The sequence below is a fragment of the Enhydra lutris genome, unplaced genomic scaffold, assembly GCF_002288905.1.
Source record: "Enhydra lutris kenyoni isolate GAN:26980312 unplaced genomic scaffold, ASM228890v2 scaffoldscaffold18, whole genome shotgun sequence".
Taxonomy (NCBI): Eukaryota; Metazoa; Chordata; class Mammalia; order Carnivora; family Mustelidae; genus Enhydra; species Enhydra lutris.
The window spans coordinates 19,049,386-19,074,609 of record NW_019154102.1 but is presented as its reverse complement, the minus strand read 5'-3'; the positions used below and the strand labels follow the sequence as shown (position 1 = coordinate 19,074,609).

General features: G+C 35.5%; 1 protein-coding gene across 1 annotated transcript; it reads left to right on the top strand.

Annotated features, from left to right (window-relative positions):
- The first annotated feature begins 2,421 nt into the window (after positions 1-2,421).
- On the top strand, positions 2,422-22,923 carry LOC111148054 (C1D nuclear receptor corepressor). The gene is made up of 5 exons (XM_022504427.1): positions 2,422-2,540; positions 16,785-16,931; positions 17,697-17,763; positions 18,075-18,130; positions 21,008-22,923. Exons 2-5 carry the CDS (start codon positions 16,794-16,796, stop codon positions 21,170-21,172), a joined length of 426 nt encoding a protein of 141 aa, XP_022360135.1. The 5' UTR covers positions 2,422-2,540; positions 16,785-16,793; the 3' UTR covers positions 21,173-22,923.
- The last annotated feature ends 2,301 nt before the right edge of the window (positions 22,924-25,224 follow it).

Sequence of the window (25,224 nt, the reverse complement as noted above, 5' to 3'; positions counted from 1 at the left end):
AAATTTTCTCAATTTTGTTTTTTTTTTTTTTTTTTTTTTCAAGAATGTCCCTCACTTTGGTTGTGTTTGATATTTCCTGAGGATCAGACTCAGATAATACCCTTATGGCAGGAATAACACATTAAATGATGATTTGGTCTTAATGCATCACAAAAGGAAACATATGATGTTAGTTTGTCCCATTAGTGATGCTGAAATAGAACACTTGGTTTTATATCTACCAGCTTTAGCTATGGTAAAATTACTGCTTTTACTTTCATAATTCAAAAATAACCTATGATGAAGTGTTTTAAGGGGGTGTAAATGTCCTGCTCTCCATCAAACTTTCACCTAACAGTTCCAGCACCTACTGATGACTCTCACCTGAGTTTATTATTACGAGGGCTGTAAAATAGTGATTTTCTTTTGTTATCATCCAGAAGATAGAAAAAAAGTTCTAGTATTTTACTCTGATATTAATTGGGAACCTAATTTTATTATACACAATTTGAATACTAAGATCTAAGAAACTTCCCAAATTCAACATCAGAATTTTCTTTTTCTATCAACATTAGAGTTTTCTAATTTCCTTTATTTTAGTGATAATATTGTATGGTGATAATTCCTGTTACTAATAAATAATATTTATTAAATGCTTACTCTGTGCTGGACACTAGGGAAAGCACTTGGGGTGCCTCATTTGTCTCATGTCATTATCAGCTCTATTTTTCCCAATGAGAATAGTAAGGATCAGAGAGATTAAATGACTTGCCTAGGGTCACATAGCTAGTTTGTCCTGAACAGCTACTTTTTGCATCATCCATCATCATTTGTACTGTGAAGTAATCGAATGGGAAGGAGTTGATGTACTCTGGGAATGCGGTCAGTGCCTTTATCTCCCACTGCCAAGGCCACCTATTTTGTTAAATCTTGAGTCTCTTATTGTAGCTAAGAGCTGGAGTATTCACTAGCACTAAGGTGAATTCAGCCTCCTGATGTGAAATAGAGTAACAGAAACTGTGATGTAGCATAAGGCAGTGGTTTTCAAATGCTTTCAGGAGGCATTTTTCCCACCCTGTGGCCAGAGTTTTAGATAACTTCTTTTTTTTCTTCTCCTCTCCATTCCCCAATCCCTGCCAGTTTTAATGAGATATAACTGACTTACAACACTGTATTAGTTTTAAGGGATACAATATAATGTATTAGTTTAAGGCATACAATATAATGATTTGATTATATTGTATTAGTTTAAGGCATACAATATACTGATTACAGATTATATATGTATCACATATAAAAAGTTACAAATGTAAAAATGATGCTCTTAATCGCTTACAGTAGTCCCCACCTTGTCATTAGAGACTATAGTCCAAGACCCAACACCCGCCCCAATGCCTGAAACTGGGCAGGCAGTACTGAACCCTGTATATACTGTCGTTTTCCTATACATACATTCTTATGACAAAGTTTAATTTGTCAACTAGGCACACTGAGAAATTAGCAACATTAATTAATAAAATAGCACAATTAGAACACTATATTGTAATAAAAGCTATGTGAATATGGTCTCTCAAAATACCTTATTGTACTGTACTCACCCTTCTTTCTGTGATGACATGAGATGGCAAAATGCCTATGTGATGAGATAAACTGACATAAAAGGTGCAGGCATCCTGACATGGTGTTAGGCGACTCTTGACCTAATAATTCATCCGAGGAAGGCTCAAGCACTTCTGGATTGCCGTTGACCTCAGATAACTAAAACCAAAGAAAGTGAAACCATGGTTAGGGGGGACTATTGTACTACATTTCCAATTAGCAGTTTTCCCTCTCATATTCTGACTGTATTTATTAATATAATTTTATGCTTACTGAAACTAATAGTGAAAAATCCGTACTTGTATTTTGCCTATTTTTTCCATTTTTCAATAAATTCATTTTTGCTGTACTTTACAAAGGTAACTTTTTTTTTTAAAGCTTTTATTTATTTATTTGATAGAAGGAGACAATGAGAGAGGGAATACAAGCAGGGGGAGTGGGAGAGGGAGAAGCAGGTTTCCCGCTGATCAGTGAGCCTGAGGGGCTCCATCCTGGAGCCACCCAGGTGACCCCAAAGGAATCTTTCAGTGATGAATTAAAGAACTTGTTGTTTCACCACAGATAATTTGGGAGTCCGCCCTAGGCCGTTAATTTTGAGGCAGCCATTTGGGGGTGTAGTTAAGAACCAAGGTCCTGGAACGAGTTTTGGCAAAAATAAAAACCTGAACAAAGCATTAATAACTAACTTTTTTTTTTTCTGGTTAAGTATGCTCAACTTGTATTATAATGGGTGTCCCAAGAATAGAAATCTAGCAAAAGGTACCCCCTTCTTGGCCCAAATCCTTCCACAGGTTGGACGGAAGACCTCGGAAGGTGGAGGGCCAGGGAAAAGGAGCCGGGGCTGGGCGAGCGGCGTGAGGTTATCAGAGAGCGACGCCGGCGCTGCGGCCAGAGACGGCGCCTCTTTGACGTCAGCACCGCCCGACTGCTTTTCCGGGAGACAGGAGTAGAAGGCCAGTGAGGTATTATTCAAAGCTGGGGTTTGAATTTTTCTCGTGTTTCTGCAAAAGCTTGCTTCTTCTGGGAGTTCCCCTTTTCATCCCCGGGCTGACTGAGATGAGCGGGTCGGGCTGCGTAGCCGTCGCGAATGAGTTCCCTCTCACCCGAGCGTTGGAGGCTGCGTTGTTGCAGGACCCCCACTTCGGCTTGTTCTGCGGCTGCTTGCCGCCTTTGGCTAACCTTGGCCTCTCACCAATCTCTCGGTCTGGCCTTTAGTTTTTCCTCCTCAGCTCCTCCTTTTAAATATTGGGAGGTGAAGGAGAAATAAAATGACTTCACAATTTCCAGCTGCGGTCAAATCTTGTTTAGGGACGGAGGCCAAAGTGTACGGTGTAGGGAAGTACCTTTACTATGTTATCACGGTTTATCATTCACAGACGGCCTGCCATCAGCCCACCTGAGATGGTAGGCTAATTTCGATTTAAAGTCGAAATCTGTGGTCGATAATCTCTACAAAGTCTTTATGCCTCAGGAAAGCTGGGTGCGGTTCAAAATAAAATTTCTGTTTAAATTATCTTTAATATCCTTCTGTGTGTTGACTGCAGTTCAGTTTTGGCTTGATAAAGATGTATATGCCCCGCTTATTAATCTCTTTGGACTGTCTGATAATATACTAAACGGAGAATTAACTGTATTTTGACGTTGGATCTGAAAATGATGGATCCGAAAATAAAGACAATTCCTATTGAAACTCAGAGAACCGTTTGTGATTTGTAGACATGCTAGAACTCTTTATTGAAAGATAAAATAACGACCCCGTGAACAGTGGTTTTCCAAAATGTTACAGGGTGTTATAGCTGCCTTCAGATAGTTAATGTTGTCTGTATCACAGGTCAGAGGTGATACAGTTTTTCATAAAACTGATTTTAATTTTCAAATGGTTCTTTGTATGTGTTATCTCAGCTAGTGATTCCAGTTGACCCTTCAAGTATGGTTTTGAATAGTCCACACTGGATTAGGGTATTTGGTCATTTTCACTTTAGTAAATTAATAACTATTACTGTAAGCTAATGTATTGAGCAGTAACTGAGCCAAGCATTGTTCTAATAGCTTTACCAATGTTACTCAGTTAACTTTCACAATAGTCCTATATATGGTTATTATTTTAGAGATAAGAATATTATAATAAGCAAATTCCATGGTTTCCAAGATAATTTTCTGCTTCATATCTAGTTTTGAAAATACTTTGAGTTAAACATTAGCATTAAATAATAGAAGTAAATTCATTATAATCTGATGTAATTATTCATCTCAAATCTGAGCAATCTTTTGTAATTTGTATCTTTATTCAGACTTTGGGATAAATTTGTTTTTTAGAGGTTAAGACCTTTAAAAGGAAAAAAATATCTTTTCTCAGGGATTTTACTGTAAGTTTGAAGGGAATTAAAGGAGGCATCGATGTGGACTGTCTGCCAAAGGAGCAATATAATTGATAGATTGTTGTATGTGTGTTTCAGCATTATTTTCTAAGATAAATGCAGGGCAAAAAAAGGTCGTTATGGTAATAGAATTCTGGTGCGACATCCGCAGATGTCTCAAAAAATTTATAAAATTGGATTTTTTCTGGCTTAGTTCATAATTGTATGTAACTCTACTTAGCATAGGAATGGAAATAGCCCTAGTATGTACCTTATGGTATAGTTTTCTTTTAGATCCATGTATGACTTCCTAATATCTTTAAGTACAATCTCTAATCTGATATTAAGAATCTCAAAATGTGTCGGGAGTTTACTTTAATTGGTTTTGAAGGGGTAACAGTTACTAAGTACCTAATATGTGGCAAGACATTGTGTTAGTCTTGGGCAGATGCAAATGTCATGCAACATAAATCCCGTTTTGAAGGAATAGCATAAAGGATAAATAACCAGTGGAATGTTCTGGGCAGAGGAGTGTCATGATCCGATTGAGGTTTTTAACAGGATCACTCTGGCTATAGATATGTTAAGAGCAGATTATTGTAGAGTGTGGTAGGCAAAAACCAGGAGACTAGTTAGGAAGGTGTTGTAATAATTCACATGAGATACAGTGGCTTCATAGGGTGAAAAGAAGTGAGTGTGGTGAGAGTTCAATTTTGGATGTATTTTGTAGGTTAAGCTAACAGATTTGTTTATGGATTGACTGTGGATTATAAGAGTGAACTAATTGTCAGGGACTTGAGCAAGTTGAAGGGTGGAATTGCCATTAACTAAGAAGTGAAAAACTAAGGGAGAAGCAGGTGTGTGGGGGAAGATTAGGAGTTCAGTTATGACATGTTAGGTTTGGGATGTCTGTTAGTCATCCAAGTGGAGATGTTGAGTCTACCGAGTTTGGAGTTCAGTGGGGCAGAGTTCATTGCTGGAAAAGAACATTTGGGAGTTGTCAGTGAACAGATGGTACTTAAAATTGTGAGACTGGAGATAATCACCAAAGGAGTGAATGTAAACAGAAAAGTAGTATAAGATCTGAGTCCTTAGGCATTTTAACCTTCATAGGTTTGGGGAAATGAAAAACCAGCAGAGGGGACAGAATAGATAGCTAGTGAGGGACAGGGACTAGCGTGGAATTCAGGGCTGAGTAGTGTGTTCATTTTTGTCAAATATAATGAATGAATGGATCAAGTAAAACAAGATTTGACACCTTTGGATTTATCAAGATACATGAGAAGTGGTATGATTGACGGTTATATAATAACCAAGTCTGTGGAGAACCTTGGGAACAAAGAGGAAGAGATACTTTCATTTGGACGCTATGGGAGCCTTTATAGAGGAGGGACATTTGGTGCTGGTTTAAAGAATTAATGTTTCACTAGACCCAGAATATAGGGGATGGGGTGTGAAGATGGGGTATTCCAAGCAGAGGGAAAGGCCTTTCTTCTTTCCTTTCAAGGCCATACCTCCCAGTCAGTTGTTTTAAGGCTGCTTTTGCAAGTCCTCTCCTAGCCATTTCCTCATTCTGGATAATTATTCTTGCTCTAGGTCTGAAGAAATTCACAAAGGACACAAATTAATGCTCGTTATCCTCAACCAGGTACTTGCTCAGTTCCCTGACAATTCTTTTCTTTATCCCTACTCCTCCTAGCACACACTCTACGATGCCATGTAAATGAATAACACTTCCTGAGCATTTGCTACATGCAAGGCAGTAAGGATTTATTTATTTAATAGATACTTATTTAGCAACTATGACATGCTGCCATGGTACTTGGAATGTAATAATGAGCAAAGACTTGCCCTGTATCAGGCTTACAGTCTAGTGCGGATGATGGGCATTCATGAAATGATTACAGAAGTATAAAATTACAACAATGACAGGGAGAAACCGGGAGCGCTGTGAGACTAATGGATGTGACTTGATCTGAGTGATGAGGGAGCTGGGGTAAGCAGGCAAAAAAATGGTGGCGACTGGAGTCCTCACAGTTCTAGGAGTTCTAAGGAGAGAACAAGGCCTGAGAGGCTTTTGTACATGAGAATAGGGAGAAAAACGACCTCATGGTGGCTAGAAAATTTTATGTGTAGAGAAGGGAATTTATTCATATAGTTCTTGAAAAGAGCTAAAGAATACAGGTTTAATTTTAGCTGCTAAGTTGGGGGAAATGACATCGGGCATATTTGGGAATACATTTCAAAATTTCAGATAATTGAAAAATTTACATATGTATAAAATATATATTATAATATGTTATATTTATTATTGTTTTAAAATCTTCCTTCTGAGCGTATAATGTAAAATGTGCTCCCTTACCTCCCTGTTTATTGGTTTTCTGGAAGTAGGCATAGTTAGCAGCTTCTTTTGTATCCTTTAAGAAATTTACATGCAGGGGTGCCTGGGTGGCTCAGTCCTTAAACTTCTGCTTTTGGCTCAGGTCATGATCCCAGGGTTCTGAGATCAAGCCCTGAGTCAGTTGCCCTACTCAGTGGGAAGCCCGCTTCTCTCTATCCCACACCCCCTGCTTGTGTTCCCTCTCTCACTGTGTCTCTCTCTGTCAAATAAATAAATAAAATCTTTTTTTTTTAAAGAAATTTACACGCATATACAAGTATGCCTCCACATTCATATATCTTTTTGCTTAAAAACAAATGGGTTGTATTATATATCTTGTTCAGTTTTTGTTCTACTTAACACTTTTTCACTGCCTCAAAGTATTTTATTGAATGACTATATCATAATTTATTTAACCAGTTCTTGTTAATGGGCATGTAGATGGTTCTCTGCTTTATAGTTTCACTATTTTGGGGCGCCTGGGTGCCTGGGTGGCTCAGTGGGTTAAAGCCTCTGCCTTCGGCTCAGGTCATGATCCCAGGGTTCTGGGATCGAGCCCCACTTCGGGCTCTCTGCTCATCAGGGAGCCTGCTTCCTTCTCTCTCTGCCTGCCTTTCTGCCTACTTGTGATATCTCTCTCTTTGTCAATAGATAAATAAAAATCTTTAAATTAAAAAAAAAATAAAGTTTCACTGTTTTAAAGAGGGTTATAGTAGATGTCCTTGAACATTATCTTGTATGAAAATATACTCTTTGGGAAGTAAAATTGCTCAAAGAACTTCAACATACATAATTTTGAAGCACAGTGCCAAATTCCCATAAACACGCCCCCATACTCAGTTTACACTCTGCTTCATAGTGCATGAGAGACTGTTTCTGCTCACCTTTGCCCATATTATGTACTATATCTCTTTTTAATTTTTGCTTGTTTGGCAGATGAAAAGTGGCATCTTGTTTTAGTGATTTATGTTTCTTTGATTATAAGATTGAATAGCTTTATGTTTATTGGTCATCTGGATTACTTTTGTATGAGAGCTTCTGATTTTCTTTGTTCATTTTTCTTTTGAGTTGTAGGTTTTTGTTGTTGTTAAGTTGATTTGTAGAGGTTCCTTTTTATTTGTCTTTGTGTTGCAAACATTTTCTCTAGTTTTACATATGACTTTGACTTGTATTGGTATGTTTATTTATTCATTTTTGCATGCACACATTTTTAGGAGGGCCAGATAAAGTGTGGGCATCAGGATTTTTATAGAAGGAAATTTATGACATTATTGAAATAATTAGATATTCCGGAATGTCAGCTTTTGTTGGAAATGTTAGTAATATAAACCTCATTTGAGGCCACAGGGTCTTTTTTTTTTTTTTTTTAAGATTTTATTTATTTATTTGACAGAGATCACAAGCAGGCAGAGAGGCAGGCAGAGAGAGTGGGGGAAACAGGCTCCCTGCTGAGCAGAGAGGTGCATGTAGGGCTCGATCCTAGGACCCTGAGATCATGACCTGAGCCGAAGGCAGAGGCTTAATCCACTGAGCCACCCAGGCGCCCCTCTGTTTTGTTTTTATAACCTTTGTTCAACAACTGTCACACATCTGGTGAGCACACCCAGTAACCTAGCTTCCCTTTCCTCCCAATTATATTTGGAATCAAAATGGCAGATAATGGAGCTGCTTAAGTATTCTAGACTATTTAGGTGTTCCTCAATTTATGAACTGAGTTATATTCTAAATGTTAGGTTTGTGAGTTAGGTATCTAATTTCATTATAGAAATAATGTGCGTAGGTTCTTTTTTTTTTGAAAGATTCATTTATTTTGAGAGAGAGCATATGAGTGCACAAGTGGGGGGAAGGGCAGAGGGAGAGAATCTTTCAAGCAGACTTCCTGCTGAGTGAGGAGCCCGAGTAGGGGCTCTATCGCACAACCCATGACATCATGATCTAAGCTGAAACCAAGAGTCAGACACTCAACCGACTGAGCCAACCAGGTGCCCCTATACACACACACATATATATATATACATATATATATATATATATATATATATATATTTTTTTTTTTTTTTTTTTTTTTTTTTATTTTTTTTTTTTTTTAGTTTTTCTTTATTTACTTGGGGGAGAGAGAGAGTGAGAGAGTGCACAAGCAGGGTGTGGGGTGGAGAGGGAGAAACAGACTCCCTGCTGAGTAGGGAGCACAGTGTGGGGCTTGATCCCAGGATCATGGGATCTTGACCTGAGCTGAAGGCAGACACTTAACTGACTGAGTCACCCAGGTGCCACCGCCCCCCCACATAGGTTCTTACCTCTATTCTCAAAGTATAAGCAACTCATGAAGACTAGCTTTTTTTAAATTGTAAAGTCAAGATGTCCTGTAATTTTGCCCTTATGTACTTCAGTATGCATCCTAAAATGATAACATTATATATAACTATGATGCCATTTTCATAGCTGAATTCTAATTTCATAGCAAAATTATCAGTAATCTCTTAGTGTCATCTAACATCTGATCCATATGCAGATTTTTTTGTCTCAAAATATTTTTTTAACACTTGATTTGAATCAAGATCCAAACAAAGTCTACATATTCCATTTGGTTGTTAGCTCTCCCACATCTCCTTAATCTCATCTTCCTCTACTTTTTCCTTTTCTTAGTTTTTCTTCATTACACTTTATTACAGAAACCAGGTCAATTGTCCAGTAGAGTATTTCTCATTTTAGATTCGTCTGTTTGCTTTCTTGTGGTAACTTGTTTCTCTATCCTTTGTATTTCCTGTAAAATGGAAGTTAGCTTTAAAGGCTCAATTAGATTCAGCTCAACTTTTTGGGGGGAGTTGGAAATGTTACAGAGATGGTGCTGTGTATATCACGTTGCTTCACATCGGGAGATTCATAATGTTTGTGTCCTAAATTCAGTGATGTGGAGATTGATCCCTGGGCTTAAGTAGTAACTGTCTCACTCCTGTGTTGTAAACTTCCCTCATCAACCCTTTATCTGTCAGTGATTGTTGTGTGAATCTGTAAATTCATTAGGGGTTGCAAAATGGTGATTTTTTTTTTTTCAATTTGTCATTCCTTCATATTCGTTAGATGGAATTTGAAGTCTAGTTTTATTACTTGGGAACCTGACAGTTAGGAATACCAAGGTTATTGTGGGGGAAATTCTGTCAGAACAGCAACTTGTAATGTCAGTAATGTACTTTTCTTGCTGTTGTTCCAGAGGCTTAACGGAGTGTGATGGTTTTTTTTGATGTGACAGCTTGCCTAGGCTGCAGCCCCAGATATTCAGTCCAAAACCAACCTAGGTGTTGCTGTAAAAGTATTTGTAGATGTCATTAAAATCTACAAATTAGCTGATTGTAAGTTCGGGAGAATATTCTAGATAATCTGATGGGTTTTATTCAATCAGTTGAAAGGCTTTAGAAGCAGGGCTGAAGCTTCTGTGACAAAAAAGAAATTCCACCTGTGGACAGCAATTTCAGCTTGTAGCCAAGACTTCTAGTATGCTCTTCCTTGATGGCCTGCCCTGTAGATTTTGGAATTACTTAGCCAGCCCCCACAGTTGCTCAAACCAGATTCTTGGAATAAATCTCTTCATATATCTCCTGTTGGTTTCTTGCAGTAAATGTCTTCAAATCTCCTATTGCTTCAGCTGCTCTGGGTGAGCCCTGTCTGGTACCAGGAGCAACTCCCCTGATGCCATTTTGTCACAAAATGGGGTGGGGACTTGTGGTAAGGGTCAGAGAACCTACATTGTTTAGGGTGACCATATGATTTATTGCTCAAACTGGGACTTCTGAAAGAGAAATGAGCTGAGTGGATGGCCAATGGAAACAATAGACACAAGCTGAGATTGTCTTGGTTAGATTGAGGCATAGTCATTCTATGTATCAGCCACTGGTGATAGAATATCATGGTGGCACAGCCCCCTCAAAGAGCTTGTAGTCAAAGGGAAGTTAAGTACATAAACAGACAATACCAGATAGTGTTTTAAGTGATATGACAGATTGTAGTTGTGTTTTTCAGAGAGAATGGTAAGGTGGCACTCAGAGAAGTCTTCACTGGCTGAAGCAAAACCTGATCTTATGTCCAAAGTTTGAACAAAGCTAAGTGGGAAGAATGGTTAATGTACAGAGAACCATCTAGGTGAAAAGTTAGAGTGAATGGGTGTGGCACATCTGGAAAACTGCCATTGCGGCTATAGCTCTAGGATTGGAAGAGGGGGGACAATGAAAGATGAGGTTAGACAAGCAAGGGCCACGTCATGGTAGGCCTGGTATCCATACTGAGGGATTGGGGAGCTACTGCACAATTTTAATCAGAGGTGTACCATGACTAGAGTATCTTGATAGAAAAATCATATCTTGTAACCTTCCAAAATTGAAAGTGGAAAAAGTTGACAGAAGGGAGACTACTCAAAGGCTCTTGAAATGATCTAGTGAGTGAGAGTGGAGGAAAGCTTGTGGTGTAAGGCCATCGAGGCCAAATTGATGGGACTGATTGAATCTGGGGTCTGAGGAAGGGGTGAGGGGTCACTCTCAGGTTCCTGGCTGGATTGACCTTCCTGAAATAAGAGAATCATCGGCAGGAAGTAGGGGAATAGCTTCTGTTCCTGTGTGATGTTGTGCATCCCTCCTTTTCTGTCTGTATTATGATTTTCCTTACCAGTGAGAAGAGGGATGGAGTGGCAATAACATCCTGTAGGGATTACTAGGAAGGGTTCCCTCCATCTGTGCTTTAGTCTTAGCCAGACCTTAGGATGGAAAGAGGCAAATTTTCTCCTGCACTTTCCCATCTCCATCTCTGCTGCTGGTACTCTAGAAGGAGCAGGTCAAAGGTCGAGAAATGCCTTTAGAGAGGGTAAGGAGCAGAGGAAGTTGAGTTATTTTCTTCTTCCCCTTCTTTGGACATTTTGCCATATACAACTTTGGGCGAGTTATTCACCCTCAAGTAAAGGAGTTAATGTGTATAGAGTACTTAGAACAGTGCCTAGCTCATAGGCAGTGATTTTCAAATGTTTGCTGTTGCTGCCAATACCATACATTTCATGGCTTCATTCTGGGATCTGAGTACCAAAGGGAACAGCGGGAAGTTTCTGCAGCTCCTTGTAGTTTCTCCTGTGGAAGAAACAAATACTTAGGAACTATCTATATAAAATGTTAGAAGAAATCATATGAATTGGAGGGAATTTCTGATAATAGAAGATAATAGAAGAACCATTGTTTTGTAGTCTTCCTTGCCTTTATTTTTTTAGTTAAGAAACTATTTTACCCTCATATTTAGTGAGGGTAATTATGCTTACTGCTTTGCTTTCAGTGTTCACCCTAACCCATTTTAACAATAAATAACTGCTTGTTTATTGGGGCTTAGGGACCAGGAATAGTTGCAGGAAAAATCCCCATCATGATTCTGGGGAGGAAAAATATTCTCAAATACAAAAACTGGTTGAAAAAAAAATACACTATTTAAATAAAGGCCTTACTGTGTTTTTAATATTTGTAGTATTTGTTAAAAGCCAAAATACATTGTTAAAATATGCCTTTATTTGAGTTTAATGATTTGTTTTTTATTACAATTTTAGTACATGTTTTTTGAAATAACAAAATTTAGGGGTGCCTGGGAGGCTCAGTCAGTTAAGCCTTTCACTCTTGATTTTGGCTGAGGTCATGATCTCAGGGTTGTGAGATTGAGCCCCTTTGGCTTGAGCCACTTTGGCTTGAAGCTGGGCATGGAGCCTGCTTAAGATTCTCTCATTCTCTCATTCCGCCACAACTCCCCCCACCCCCAAACTAGCATACGCATGCTGGCTCTCAAAAAAAAAAAAAAAAAAAAATCATGAAGAATGAAGAGTTAAAAAAATGAGTCTGCTTTGATCCTATTCCCTAATCCTGACTCTTCTCAGAAAGAATGTCTCTTTTTTGTATATCTCTTTCCAGACCTTTTTCTACATATCTTCATATATGCAGGTCTTTAAAAACAAATGGCATATGTTAGATACATATTGTTTTATATACAATGTTCTATGAATTTTTCACCATTTCTCATTGTGTGTTACTATATAAAGATTTACTTATTTGTTTTTAATACTCTTTTGGATGGATGTGCTGTAATTCATTTAACTGTTTCCCTATTGATGAATATTTAGCTTAGTCTTTCCAATATTTTGTTAGAGGTTTTTCATTAAACAAATGTTTATTGACTGTCAGTTAGTGCTAGTGGACAAAACACAAAAAGTTCTGCTCTCATGTGGTAGCCATACAATATATGAGTAAAATAAATATGTCATGCTACTGAGCACTGTGAGGTAGAGAAGGAGATAGGAGTACAGGAAGTCGGAGGGGGGTTGCGTTTTAACAAAGGGTGGTCAGGAAAGGATTACCTATAGGAGACATTTGAGTAGAGATCTGGTGAAGGTGAAGTAATGAGCTCTGAAGCTCTTGGTGCAGGAGAAGCATTCTAGGAAGGGAAGAAGTACAAAGGTCCTGAGGTAGTGGCATGCCCCATGTGAAGGGGAAGAGCAATGAGGCCTTTACGCCCGGAGTGGAATGAGCAAGAAGAGGTGGAGTGGGAGGAGATGAGGTCACAGAGGAGTCAGCAGAGGGAAGGCTTTTTGCAGGGAATCTGATGATGGGCTCCATCCCAGGACCCTGGGATTAGGACCTGAGCCAAAGGCAAATACTTAACTGACTGAGTCACCAAGGTGTCTGAGTCCGGGCTTTTTGAACCACTGTAAGAGTTTTGTCTTGGGGCGCCTGGGTGGCTCAGTGGGTTAAAGCCTCTGCCTTCGGCTCGGGTCATGATCCCAGGGTGCTGGGATCGAGCCCCACATCAGGCTCTCTGCTCAGCAGGGAGCCTGCTTCCTCCTCTCTCTGACTGCCTCTCTGCCTACTTGTAATCTCTGTCTGTCAAATAAATAAATAAAATCTTTGAAAAAAAAAAGAGTTTTGTCTTATATTGAACAAAGTGTGGTAAGCCTTTGGAAATTTCCAAGCAGGGTCATGATATAATCTGATTTAGATTTGGAGTGATCACTCTGCTTTCTTGATAGTAAACTGTCAGAATGGAAACAAGGAGGTCATTTAGGAGGCCTGTGTAACAATCTGGGCAACAACAGCGATGGCTTGGACTGACTTGGACCAGGATGGTGGCAATAGAGGTGGTCTGGGACATGGTTGCATTCTAAATATGTCTTAAATATGGGGTGAGATGGAAGAGTCAAGGACCATTCTGTAATTTTATGCCTGAACAGATAGAAAGGTGGAGTTGGAAAGACTCTAGCAGGCAAGATTTTGGTGTGGGCACATTATATTTGAGAATCTATTAACACACAACCAGAGTTATTGAGTAAGCAGTTGGAAATGTGATTTGGAGTTCAGTGGGGAGGTCAGAGTTGGAGGTAAAGACCTGGGAGTCATCAGTATATTAATGCAATTTAAAGTCCTGAGTTCACCTGGGGAGTAAATTAGAGGGAAAAAAAGAATCAAGGACAGCCTGTGGGCATATCAAGGATAAGAGGCTGATCATATGAACAGGATGCAGCAAAGGAGACCAAGAAAGGAGCCATGAGGTAGGAAGGAAACCAAGAAAATGAGATGCCTTGGAAACTAAAGGAAGTGAGTGAACAATGTCAAGTCATGAGAACTGAGAATTGACCATAGAGTTTAAGTTGCCTATGAGGGTGACCCTGACAAGAGCAATTTTGAGTGAGAAGGAGGGGACCTGATTGTAGCAGATTCAAGAAAGAATGGAAGGAGAAGAATTGGGACTTAGAATAAGCACATCTTTCCAAGGTTGGAAAATGGTTTTTTTGCTGGAGGGGATATGAAGTCAAGATGTTTCTTTTGTTGTCAAAAATGGAGAAATAAAATGTGGTAATCTTATGTTTAATGATAGAGCAGAGGGAAATACTGATGCAAGAGAAAGTGGGAGAGACTGAGAGAAGAGTTAAAGGTGTCCATTTTAATAAATTTGTATGTATGTATACAAGGATTTCTGTAAGCTACATTCTTAAGACTTCATGAGTCAAAGGGTATGTACGTTTAAAAAATTTATGCCAATTTATATTCGTTCGTTGTATACCCTTGCCAACATTGAACTTTGCTAATCTTTAAAATTATTGCCATTCTGATGGGAGATGTCTGTATTATTTTAATTTGTAGGAGTTCTTTATATAATCTAACTAATTCTTGATTATATTTTGGTATATATTTTCTCCCAGGCTGTTTCTTGTCTTTTAACTTTGCGTATGGTATACTTTTACCATATTGTAGTTTTTTTTTTTTTTCCAGTTTTTATGTAGTTAAGTCTGTCACTCATTTCCTTTTATAGCATTTAGGTTTCATGTGGATCATATAAATATTTTAATAATCTTTTAATATATTTATACATTTACCTTTTTAATTCATCTGGAGTTTATTTTTCTGCATGTTATGAAATAGGTATCTCAGTTTTTCATCTTTTTTTGGTGTGTTCTTAAATAGTTAAGTACCATAAGAATTAACTGTTTCTTAAAGGTTTGAAAGAAATTACCTATATCTTCCAGACTCGGAGCCTTTTTGGAGGGTAGCTCTTTGACCTTAAAGTTTTTTTTCTGTGGTTTATCTATTTGGTTTACATACTTCTTTTTAGGTTAATTTTGATAATTGATTACCCATTCCCCAGCACCTTATTCTTTTCATCCAGATTTTCAAATTTATTGGCTTAAAATTCTTCATAAGGAGAATAAACTCTTAAGTCTTCTCTACATTTGCAATATATCCCTTGTACTTATACCTTTATCTGGGCAGCAGCTGCTGGAGCCTTCTAAGATCTAGAGATTTTGGTTTGGCTGTTTTCAGCCCTCATGGCCCAGTTCTTAGTGCCCTTGTCTTGGAGTTATTCATATATTCACCTTCTCTTTTGTTTGTGGGGGATTGGAGTCCTCCTTGACTCTCTTTCTGATCACCCTGATCCCATTCGCTCTTTAGCTTACAAAAATTTATGCTGTTGAGGTCTGCTGATGTTTCCAACATTACTATGGACTTAGTTTTGGATTCTTCTGTCATTTGGAGAGATTTGGGGAGGGATGAGAGGCAAATACATATTTTTTGTTAGCCTTTTGAAATAGGAATTCCTATTTCAAAATATGAATATATATATACACACAATTCCTTCCTGTGTGGTTTTCTTTTATCATGTCCTTTGTTTAATTGCTGGTTGCACAGTAGTTTAGATAATAACTTTACAGCCCAAGTAGTGATAGTCAGATGGACTTCACTTTTTTTTTTTTAAATGAAACCAGATGTCTCAGCAGAATGTACTTGTTGAATAGAAATGTTGATACATTGTCACTGAATATTCCAACAGTACTTTTTAAAGTTAAGTGACATAGTCGTAACATTTAGAATTATAAGGGACTTTACATATCATTAAGCCAACTGCCTTATTTTATGGATGAAATATTTGAGGCCCAGAGACTTTTAGTGATTTATCTAAGGTGACAAATTCAGTGATCAGGCAAGACAGAAAACCCAAGTCTCTTTACTTCAATTCTACTATGCTTTGCTATTTTACACATTCTTGTTGTTCTACGTAGCTTTGTAATGAAAGAGGTATTTTCAGCTAATATGTATTTTTTAAACCTACAGATGGTATGTGTAGCTTGGAATTGCTTCTGAAAATTTAGTGTTAGATAGCATATTAAATATGTTGGTGCGGATTTTGGTTTTTCTCACATTGATATTATGTATTATGATATAAATATGAATTTTAAAAGAATGGGCTGTCAAGATATACTCTAGCCTAAATGAAAATCATATTGTTTATTTCTCCCAGGTTTCCTCTTTTCTGCTGGTAAATTTTATGTGATTTATGAACTCTCTGAATTTTTTATTAATATTTTAAAGAGGCTTAAAGAACATATATAAATGTAAATACAGGCTTAAAAATGATTTTAGTGATAAATAGTCATAAGCTATTTCAGACCTAGGTTTTCTAATTTTTTAGTTTAATATACTATGCTGCTAGATCAACACCTAAATTTAGAAGGGCTAAAATTTTTCAAAGTTTTTCAAAGAAAGAGCTTATTATTTTTTCAGCAAGCATAAGGGATAGGATATACTCATCATACTTTCATAGCTTTGCTTAGTCTTTAATTTCAACAGGTTTTTTTTTTTTGAAAGTTTTTAAAGTTTGGGATTTTGATTATTGATAATCCATGTTTGGTCTTTTGTTCTTGAAAGGTATTGAGGCTCTGATATATGTAGCATTAGTGGACTTGGATGGGTTCTCTTCTCTCCTGCCACCCAAACAATTTGAGGAGGGAAAGTTTGAATGTAGTTGCTCTAAAATTATATTTTAAGAAGATTTGTTTAATTATCTTCAGGTTTTAATTCTTTTAGTACTTTTTAAATACATAATATAACCTATTGATTTTGTTTTTGTAAACTAAAGAGCAGTCTCTGCCTCCCATGAACTCTAAGAATTTAATTTTTTTCCAGTTGGTCATAATGGCAGGTGAAGAAATTAATGAAGACTATCCAGTAGAAATTCATGAGTATTTATCAACATTTGAGAATTCCATTGGTGCTGTGGATGAGATGCTGAAGACCATGATGTCTGTTTCTAGAAATGAGTTGTTGCAGAAGGTATTTTAAAAATGTAATTTCTAAAACGTAATTCATGAAACAGAGTGCTATGTTATGAAAATATATAGAGGATATAGATGACTGACATATGCTCCTTTCCCCCTTAATTTCAATTTTATAAGTTTTTAGGGGGGAAAAAACAAAACAGAACTCCAACCTTAGGAAGTACTTACTAACTATATTTTTATTTTGACTTGGTTTTGAGAAAAAGGAACACTCACAACATTCTTTTTGACAGGCTCTATCTTTGACCTTTTAAATATTACAATGATGTTATCAGGGTTTCTGGAAACCCTATAGGACAAAAAGAGTAAATTGACTTTGACAGTCTAAAACAAATCTCATTATGTTTCTTCTGTCTTTGGTATTGCCTAAGCATTTTAGCCTGCCTCTTATACATAAATGCATCATGTACAGTGTTTATATTGATAAATTACTTTTGACATACAAAACCCAGATCATAACTCCTGAAATTAAAATAATTGAAAAGAATTTTTCTTGGATTATACACATTCCTTGTCTAAAGTAAAGATGATACCCTGAAGTGAAAATTTGTGGGCAAAAATCACCAGTTAACAAAACTTTTTTTTTGTAAATTATTTTCAAGATCATTTGGTTATTGGATTATAGGAAGTAAAAGAAATATCTCTTTGATACATTGTATTTGGTGAAAGTTTAAAATAATGTGATGGTGCTCAAAATTTGTATGTATTTCTTTTTTCTTTCTTTCTCTTTCTCTCTCTCTCTTTTTTTTTTTTTTAATAGTTGGACCCCCTTGAACAAGCCAAAGTGGATTTAGTTTCTGCTTACACATTAAATTCAATGTTTTGGGGTATGTATATTAATTTGGAGTTAATTAGCAAATTATTTATTATTTCAAAGGTGATTTATTTTTTAAGTGCTAGCACTTTATATATAGTTATACTTTATGGCAATTTTAATAGTCAAATATTTATTTCCTTCAAGTCAGAATACCAGATATCCATGAGGCACATAAAAATTTAATATTACATAGAGGTTGAATAATTTAAGATTTAATTAATGATTTTTTGTGACATTTCTTATTTGTGAGTAACTAGAGTTTCTTTAATTAATGCTCTTAACTAATATGCCATTTTATTCCATGAAATCTTTGTCTTACAGTTTATTTGGCGACTCAGGGAGTTAATCCTAAGGAACATCCAGTAAAGCAGGAATTGGTAAGATTGCAGTGGATTTCTTTTTATTTGGCTATTTGTTGTGGTATTCCTGAAGTCAAACTCACAGTACCTTTATCATACTAGTGATGGAGAACAAAATTATTTAAAGTCCAAATTATGAAAGTGAGCCAGATTTCCTCCTGTCTTTTCCTTACCTTTGTTAGAGAAATAGTGTTCCATATATTATATAAATCTCTGGATGGGAAAATGTTAAAATTCAAGTAATTATTTATAACTTCCATATTATTTTTTCTATAAATTCTCGAAATCCTGTTCATCTCTACAACTGCCTTTTTTTTTTTTTTTAAACTCTTACACAATTCTTAAAAGTATATTCTAGTTGATTTACTAGCAAAGACGGGAAAGTTTCTCCCCCACCTTTTCAATTCTTCCATTAATTCATTTTCTCAGCAGTAAAGAATCCAGTTCAGCAACAAAGCTAAAAGCTTTTTTGGCACTGGTTGTATGTGTACTGTCCAGTAATTCTGCATTAGTGACATATTTACAACCTGTAATAAATCTTCTAGGTTTGTCTTTGTATTCCATTTAGATGTATAAGTACAGTATATAAGGTCTAGTATCATGGAGTTTTTGCTGACTTCAAAAATTAAATCATTCAATATGAAAGAAAAAATTAGAAATCTAACTTATGGTTACCTTCTTGACTTGGCTTTATGAATAAGAATATTAATTATTCTTTGTTTATAAGATATGAAGTAAATATGTGAAATACATTTGACACCATATTATTATTGTCAAGTCTTATGGTGGTTGATATGTATGTTATTTACAACTTTAGAATACTTGATCACTTATTTATAAAAAAATGAATAAACCAGATATCTTGTCTTCATTCTATAAATATATGGACTAAGGCATTGTCTTCTTTTAAAGTTCTTGGGGAGAAAACAAATTTATTTTTAAATACAGAAATTGTGAAAAATACTTAAAGCAAAAATGTGAAACAGTATGAGGCACAGATCTTTATTTGACCAGTGATACTGACTTTAAAATCTTAAGAAGTATGCCCTGTATCATCTGTTTTCAACTTTCTAGTATGGACTTTACATTTATAAGGTTTCTCATTTTTCCTTTAACACAAAGCTATTTGAGGTGTCTTAATATTTGATTCTGTCATTGGAAATGGATAAAATCATCATCTGTCTTTTTTCTCTGTCAGAACCCACTTTATGGAGAGTACATTCATATTCTGAATGATGCTTGGGACATAAAAAGCATACATAAACCCATTTCCCTTTTCTGACCTTGTGACAGACATCACTAATTGATCACAGAGTTAGTGTATGAGAGGAAACCTGTTTGTCATGTATATCATGAGTGGGGAAAGGCACTGAAAATAGTCATTTTTTTTGTTCAACAAATGATTGAGTGCCTACTGGAAGCCAGGCATTATATCCAAGTGAGATGATTCCTCTGTGAATAAAGCTGTAGAATACCACTGCCCTTGTCACTGATGCCAGACTATCTAGTGGAGGGAGACAAGCAATTAATGTAAACAAATAATATATATACATACACAGTATGTTGGAAAGTTATATGTAAAATTTATAGATATATAATATGTTAAAAAGTTATATGTTATGGGAAAAGAAATAGTATAAGATGAGGGGGATTGGGGTGCTTGAGTAGGATTGCCATTTTAAATGGCAGGGCCTATTAACAAGGTTAACATTTGAGCCAACTGGAAGGGAGAGAGGGGCTGGCTGTGTAGATATTTGAGGAAGATCATTCCAGGCAAGCCTGGGGTGGGTGTATGTTGGGAGGACTTGGGCTTTTACTCTAAGGGAAGTAGAGAGCCGTGAGAGGATTTTGAGCAGAGTTGTCAGCCTTTCACAGTTAAAGAATTCTAGGGGTTTTGAATTCTTCTGAGTATATTTCTGTAACTATTTTTATTACTTTAATGAAACTTGCTTTTTATCAGTGATTTATCATTTACTATGCTGTTTTTGGTTGTCATCCCCTTTATTTCTCCAGTGAAAGTAGAGAATAGCCCTTTATTCTGATTAATGGTCTCAGAAGATTCGAAGTGGTATGGCAACCTATTATGTTTCTCACCTTGTAAAGTCTGATTAGAACTGTGTATTTGATTAAAAGTATCATGTGCTTATTGATCAAAACTATAAAATTGAACAAAAAACCTTGTATTTTTTTAAAAATTTTTTTAAAAAAGAGTTTATTTATTTATTTGACAGACAGAGATCACAAGTAGGCAGAGAGGTAGGCAGAGAGAGAGGAAAGGAAGCAGGCTCCCTGCCGAGCAGAGAGCCCGATGCAGGGCTCAATCCCAGGACCTTGAGATCATGACCTGAGCTGAAGGCAGAGGCTTTAACCCACTGAGCCACCCAGGCGCCCCCAAAACCTTTTATTTTAATTTTGCTTATTTTAATTGTGATACTAGAAGGTAAAATAAAAAAAAAAACCAGTTAAATAGTATTTCTTCTATTTTCGGTTTAGAAAAGTTTCAAGAGAGTTTAATTTGTGTGTTTCATACAAGTATATGAGCTCTATTTTAGATTATAGACTTCGGATACATAAGAGTTATGTGGATTTAGGTTAATGTTAAATTAAAACATGTATAACCACATGTAAACAATTCAAGGATGTCTTAGTCTAGTTCTTCCTCTTTTGAAACACTCCAAATACTTCTGAAATGACTTTTTAATGTCCATTCCCTGCAGACTGTGAACTCCAGGAGAGCATGGAGCATGTTTATCCTATTCACTTGCACTTACTAGCACCACTCAATAGGCAATAAATACATATCTGTTGAATTTAACTGAGGGATAGTATAATAAAGCTTAGCAGTGGTGAACAGCTTAGTAAATTTATTGCCTTTTTTTTTTTTTTATCTTTAAGGAAAGAATCAGAGTATACATGAACAGAGTCAAGGAAATAACAGACAAGAAAAAGGCTGCCAAGCTGGACAGAGGTGCAGCTTCAAGATTTGTGAAAAATGCCCTTTGGGAACCAAAACCTAAAAATGCATCCAAAGTTGCCAATAAAGGAAAAAGTAAAAATTAACCCTTTGGTTTTGATGTACATATATTGAAAAAGTACATCATTTTTTATTGTTTTCCACAAAATAGATGATTATGTGGCAATTCAAGGTTTAAATGTATTTGTTATTGAATTCATATATAAAATTTACATTTTAAATTTATAATGCTAAATATTCTTTTCCCTAGAAAGATTAAGTTAATCTTTATTGATTTTCCTATAGAACACAATGAGGTTTTTAACACTGTGATATATTTTATATTTATAGTTTAATCATCTCTCTTGAAAAGACTCTTATTTCCTTGTATAGGTCAATTTTTCAAGTTTTACAAGCAACTTTGAAATTTAAGTTAAATGTTCTTTGTAAACATTTGTCTATTTTAAATGAATAATGACTTTATGAAGTATGCTATCTGAAGGCTGAAGTTATAAATACATCTGTTTTCCCTGTTAATATTAAGAAAGAATGAAATGATTTAAATGTCCTTTTTTTTTTTTTCTATGTAGCTACTTCATCATGTTTTCATGGTTCTGGGAATTATTGCTTTTTTTGATATTTGAAGTGTGAAATTAAGACTTTGAGGTTATATTTTAATTCTTGGCAATTTGCCTCTTTGTTCCATTTAAGGTAAAATATATTCTCATTAGCTTTAGATGGGAAATGAGGCTGTCTATTGATGGCTCAATTTTGGCATAATGGGTATACCTTATCAATAAAAGCTGTAAAGGTTGTATAGCTGACTGTTTATTTTTCTCTTTTGTATAATTTTGCCCCTGAAATTAGGGAGGTAGGTTTTAGAAATAATTAAGAATAGAGAAACTCATGAGTTCTTGTTGCCTATGCATTGTGCCCGTAGATCTCTTGGTCTCACTTTTTAGATTTTTTTGATTACATGTTTTCGAGGTGATACTGAGTACATACAACTATTTTGGAACAACTTTCTATGTTTATATAATACCACAGTTAAGGAGAGGACAAGTCCAAAGGAGATTATATTGTGTTTATATTCTGATTTATTTTTCCAGAATATTTGTTACAGAGAATTCTACATGCTAAAAATTTTTTTAATCTCTCAGTCCTTGAATTTTAATTATATGCTTTTAATGCTTTCAGTCTGTGAATCCACATCATTATGTAAAGGAATGCCAAGTACAGTAAAGTACTTTAATTTTTGAAAAAGAAGTTGTTAAAATTTTCTGTGTGATTAATTCTCCATAAGTAACCTTGAATAAATGGATTTCTTGATTTATGGTAGAAGATATTGGAAATGGTCTTAAAATGTAATGGGTTTTGTAAAGCATGTTGAACTCTTTCTATGGCACATGAAGAGGAAGTCACTGATAGATGCAGAGAGTCTTCAGGCTCAGATGTCAGACAGTTTTTGAAGTGGAAGTACATGTATAGTTGCTTCATTCCTTTTTTCATCCTCATCCTCTCAAATTTCTAGTTTTTTGAAAAAGTAACTTCACGAGAGAAATAAATATTATTATGAGCAAGTGTAGTGTGCATGCGTTATTTATTACAAGGAAACTTACAACTTGCATTTTCTGTATATTTCTAATTTCATAAAGAAAAAAATGAAAAATGTCATTCAGTTGCAGAAAATCATTGGACAAGTTATTGGTTTGTGAAAATCCAACTCTAAATTCTGTTAAATTGGAGTTTCTTAGTAAATAATTTGTTCAGTGTTTTATTAGGAAAAGTAGTAGAACTAAAATGTTAGTTGAGTGTATTGCCTTTTATAATGTAGAATTTGAAATACTCATTACGTGGCACATAATAAGGAACTAAATGGTAGTAGTGCAATGAGTGCTCATTTGTTGTTGTTGTTTATTCATTTCACAAATATTTAATGACATACACATTGCCGAATATTGTGCAGGTTCCAAGGAAGACAGCTCCAGCCTTTATTCTATTTTTATAAAGCATTATGAAAAAAGTAATCTTTTTGTTCAATTCAGTTTTTCAGAGTTACTAGGAAATTTATGACAAATTGTGCTCATTAACCTTAGTCAGAACCATAAAGGGTGATGGGTTGATCTATTTGACTATGGTGTAGTTATTGTTAACATAGTTTTTTCCAAATGACAGTCTGCTCTAAGTTTAGATGTTAATCACATCTTTTATTAATCTCCTTGGGAATTAACAAGTTGGAGAGGTTATAGCTATAGATATTTTTAAGATTAGAATTATAGACTATTAATCTAATACTAAATAATGAGGTTTTGTCTTTTAATATTATTTTAACTACAATTTTCTTGTTCATAGTTGCAGGATGGGAATTCATTTTAGTAAAGTAGAATATGTTAAGAGGAAAATTGAAGGTTGAATTATGGTTTACATTCCTGGAATTAGGAGGTTATGTCAAGTTGATTGGTTTTTAAAATACCCTGCAGATTAAAAAATTATTCTACTTAGCTATTAGAAATGGATTGATATTATTTCTAAATAAGATTTTTAAAATTGACTAGGAAATGCTTCAAAAATGGACAATGTATTGAATATAGATACTTATTTCTTCAGTAGGTCATTGGAGAAAAAGATGCTCTAGGAATCATACAGTTTAAGATATAGTTAAACTATAATTTAATGCAGTACATTATCAGAAATTCTGGCTTTACAAAGTGACATAAACTGAGAAATAATCAAACAGTGATTCTGACTGTCTTGTAGTAGCTAAGTTTAGTATATAAAGGGAAGAAAAAGAAGCATTGGCATCTCATTTTTTCTCATATTTTTGGCCCTTGCCCAAATATATGCAATGGTTCCCTTACCAAATGACCTTGGTAGAAACCTATTTTATATAAAGGTGATCTGAATGTACTTTACTAATAAAATCATTTCCTTTTCCCTGTATCCTGGTCTAAAACTCCAGTTTTGGAAATACAAACTACATTTTGTTTATTTTGTCTATTAGCATTTTATAGTTGTCATTAACAATTATGTTAGGGGGAAAAGTACACAGGACTTCATAGTAGAATTCTGTAGATTTGTTCTACTTTGTTAATTTGCTATTATATTGCTTGTGAGCAGGATTTTAAGAAAATGCTTTGAATGTTTTCGGTTAGCAGGTATGTTTTCCTGTCATAGAGTACTCTTTGGAGTAGCTACCCTCTGACTTGATGTGCCTTTTAAAAGTGTCTATTTTTATGGCATAATTTTTTAATATAGCCAGGAAGGATTAGTTATCTAGAAAAGGGATAGCTATAGTGATCCCTATTGGCAATTGAGGTTTATTTTTAATTCTGTCCCCTCCCCCACTCCGAAAAGACCAAAACCCAAAACCAGTCTAGCTCCGTGTAATTCTTCTGTTCATAAAAGGTTGAGAAAAGATGCTAGCTCCCCACTCTCCCTTGGCCCCCATAAACTTTGAAGTTAAGCAAATGTATTGTGGCAGAATAACTGCATGCAAGATGTCAATTTTGTAAAGCAATTTATTTCAGACCGTGTACAAAATTTGATGGTGGGGAAAAATAAGCTTTTATAAATGAAACATTTAAGAGACTTTTTTTTATTATTTGCTTTCAGTTTAGTGTTGCCTTTTAGGTGCACCATTTCAGTTTGGCAGCTACAGTAAATGACTGAAGGAAATTGAAGATGATAATTCAGCATTTCAAGATGCTTCTGCTGAAATGAATGTAGACCTATCCAGGGCTTGAATTTAAAGTTTATAGTAATACAGTTTTTTAAAGCCAAGTACCCAGGAAATGATATGATTTGAATGAGATGATTAGGAGAAATAGAAAAGAATACTTTCAATCCCTTGTTATGTGAGCATTATCTATTGAGAGTCCACATTGAAAATGTTAGTGTAAAAAGAATAGAGGCTTGTTATGTACAATTTACTGTAGTATGTACAATTCATCTTGGATCTTGTCCAAAGAGGTTTAGTCATTAAAATAGCAGAAGAATTATTGTCACAAGAAATCACCTGATTTAGTGCTACAGAAGTGGATTACCTATAAACAGTGCTGTAATGTATCTGGCTGATACGGTTTCATTTAGTGACCTTTGCTCTCTAATAATGCATTCCATGACTTAATTTAAATCAAAATCATTTACTACTCTATTTCTG

Excerpts from the sequence above, each read along its gene's own strand:
- LOC111148054 (XM_022504427.1), top strand. The coding sequence starts at position 16,794 with ATGGCAGGTGAAGAAATTAATGAAGACTATCCAGTAGAAATTCATGAG. Across the intron at positions 17,764-18,074 it reads ATTAAATTCAATGTTTTGGG|TTTATTTGGCGACTCAGGGA; the intron begins GTATGTATATTA and ends TTTGTCTTACAG. Across the intron at positions 18,131-21,007 it reads ATCCAGTAAAGCAGGAATTG|GAAAGAATCAGAGTATACAT; the intron begins GTAAGATTGCAG and ends TTTATCTTTAAG.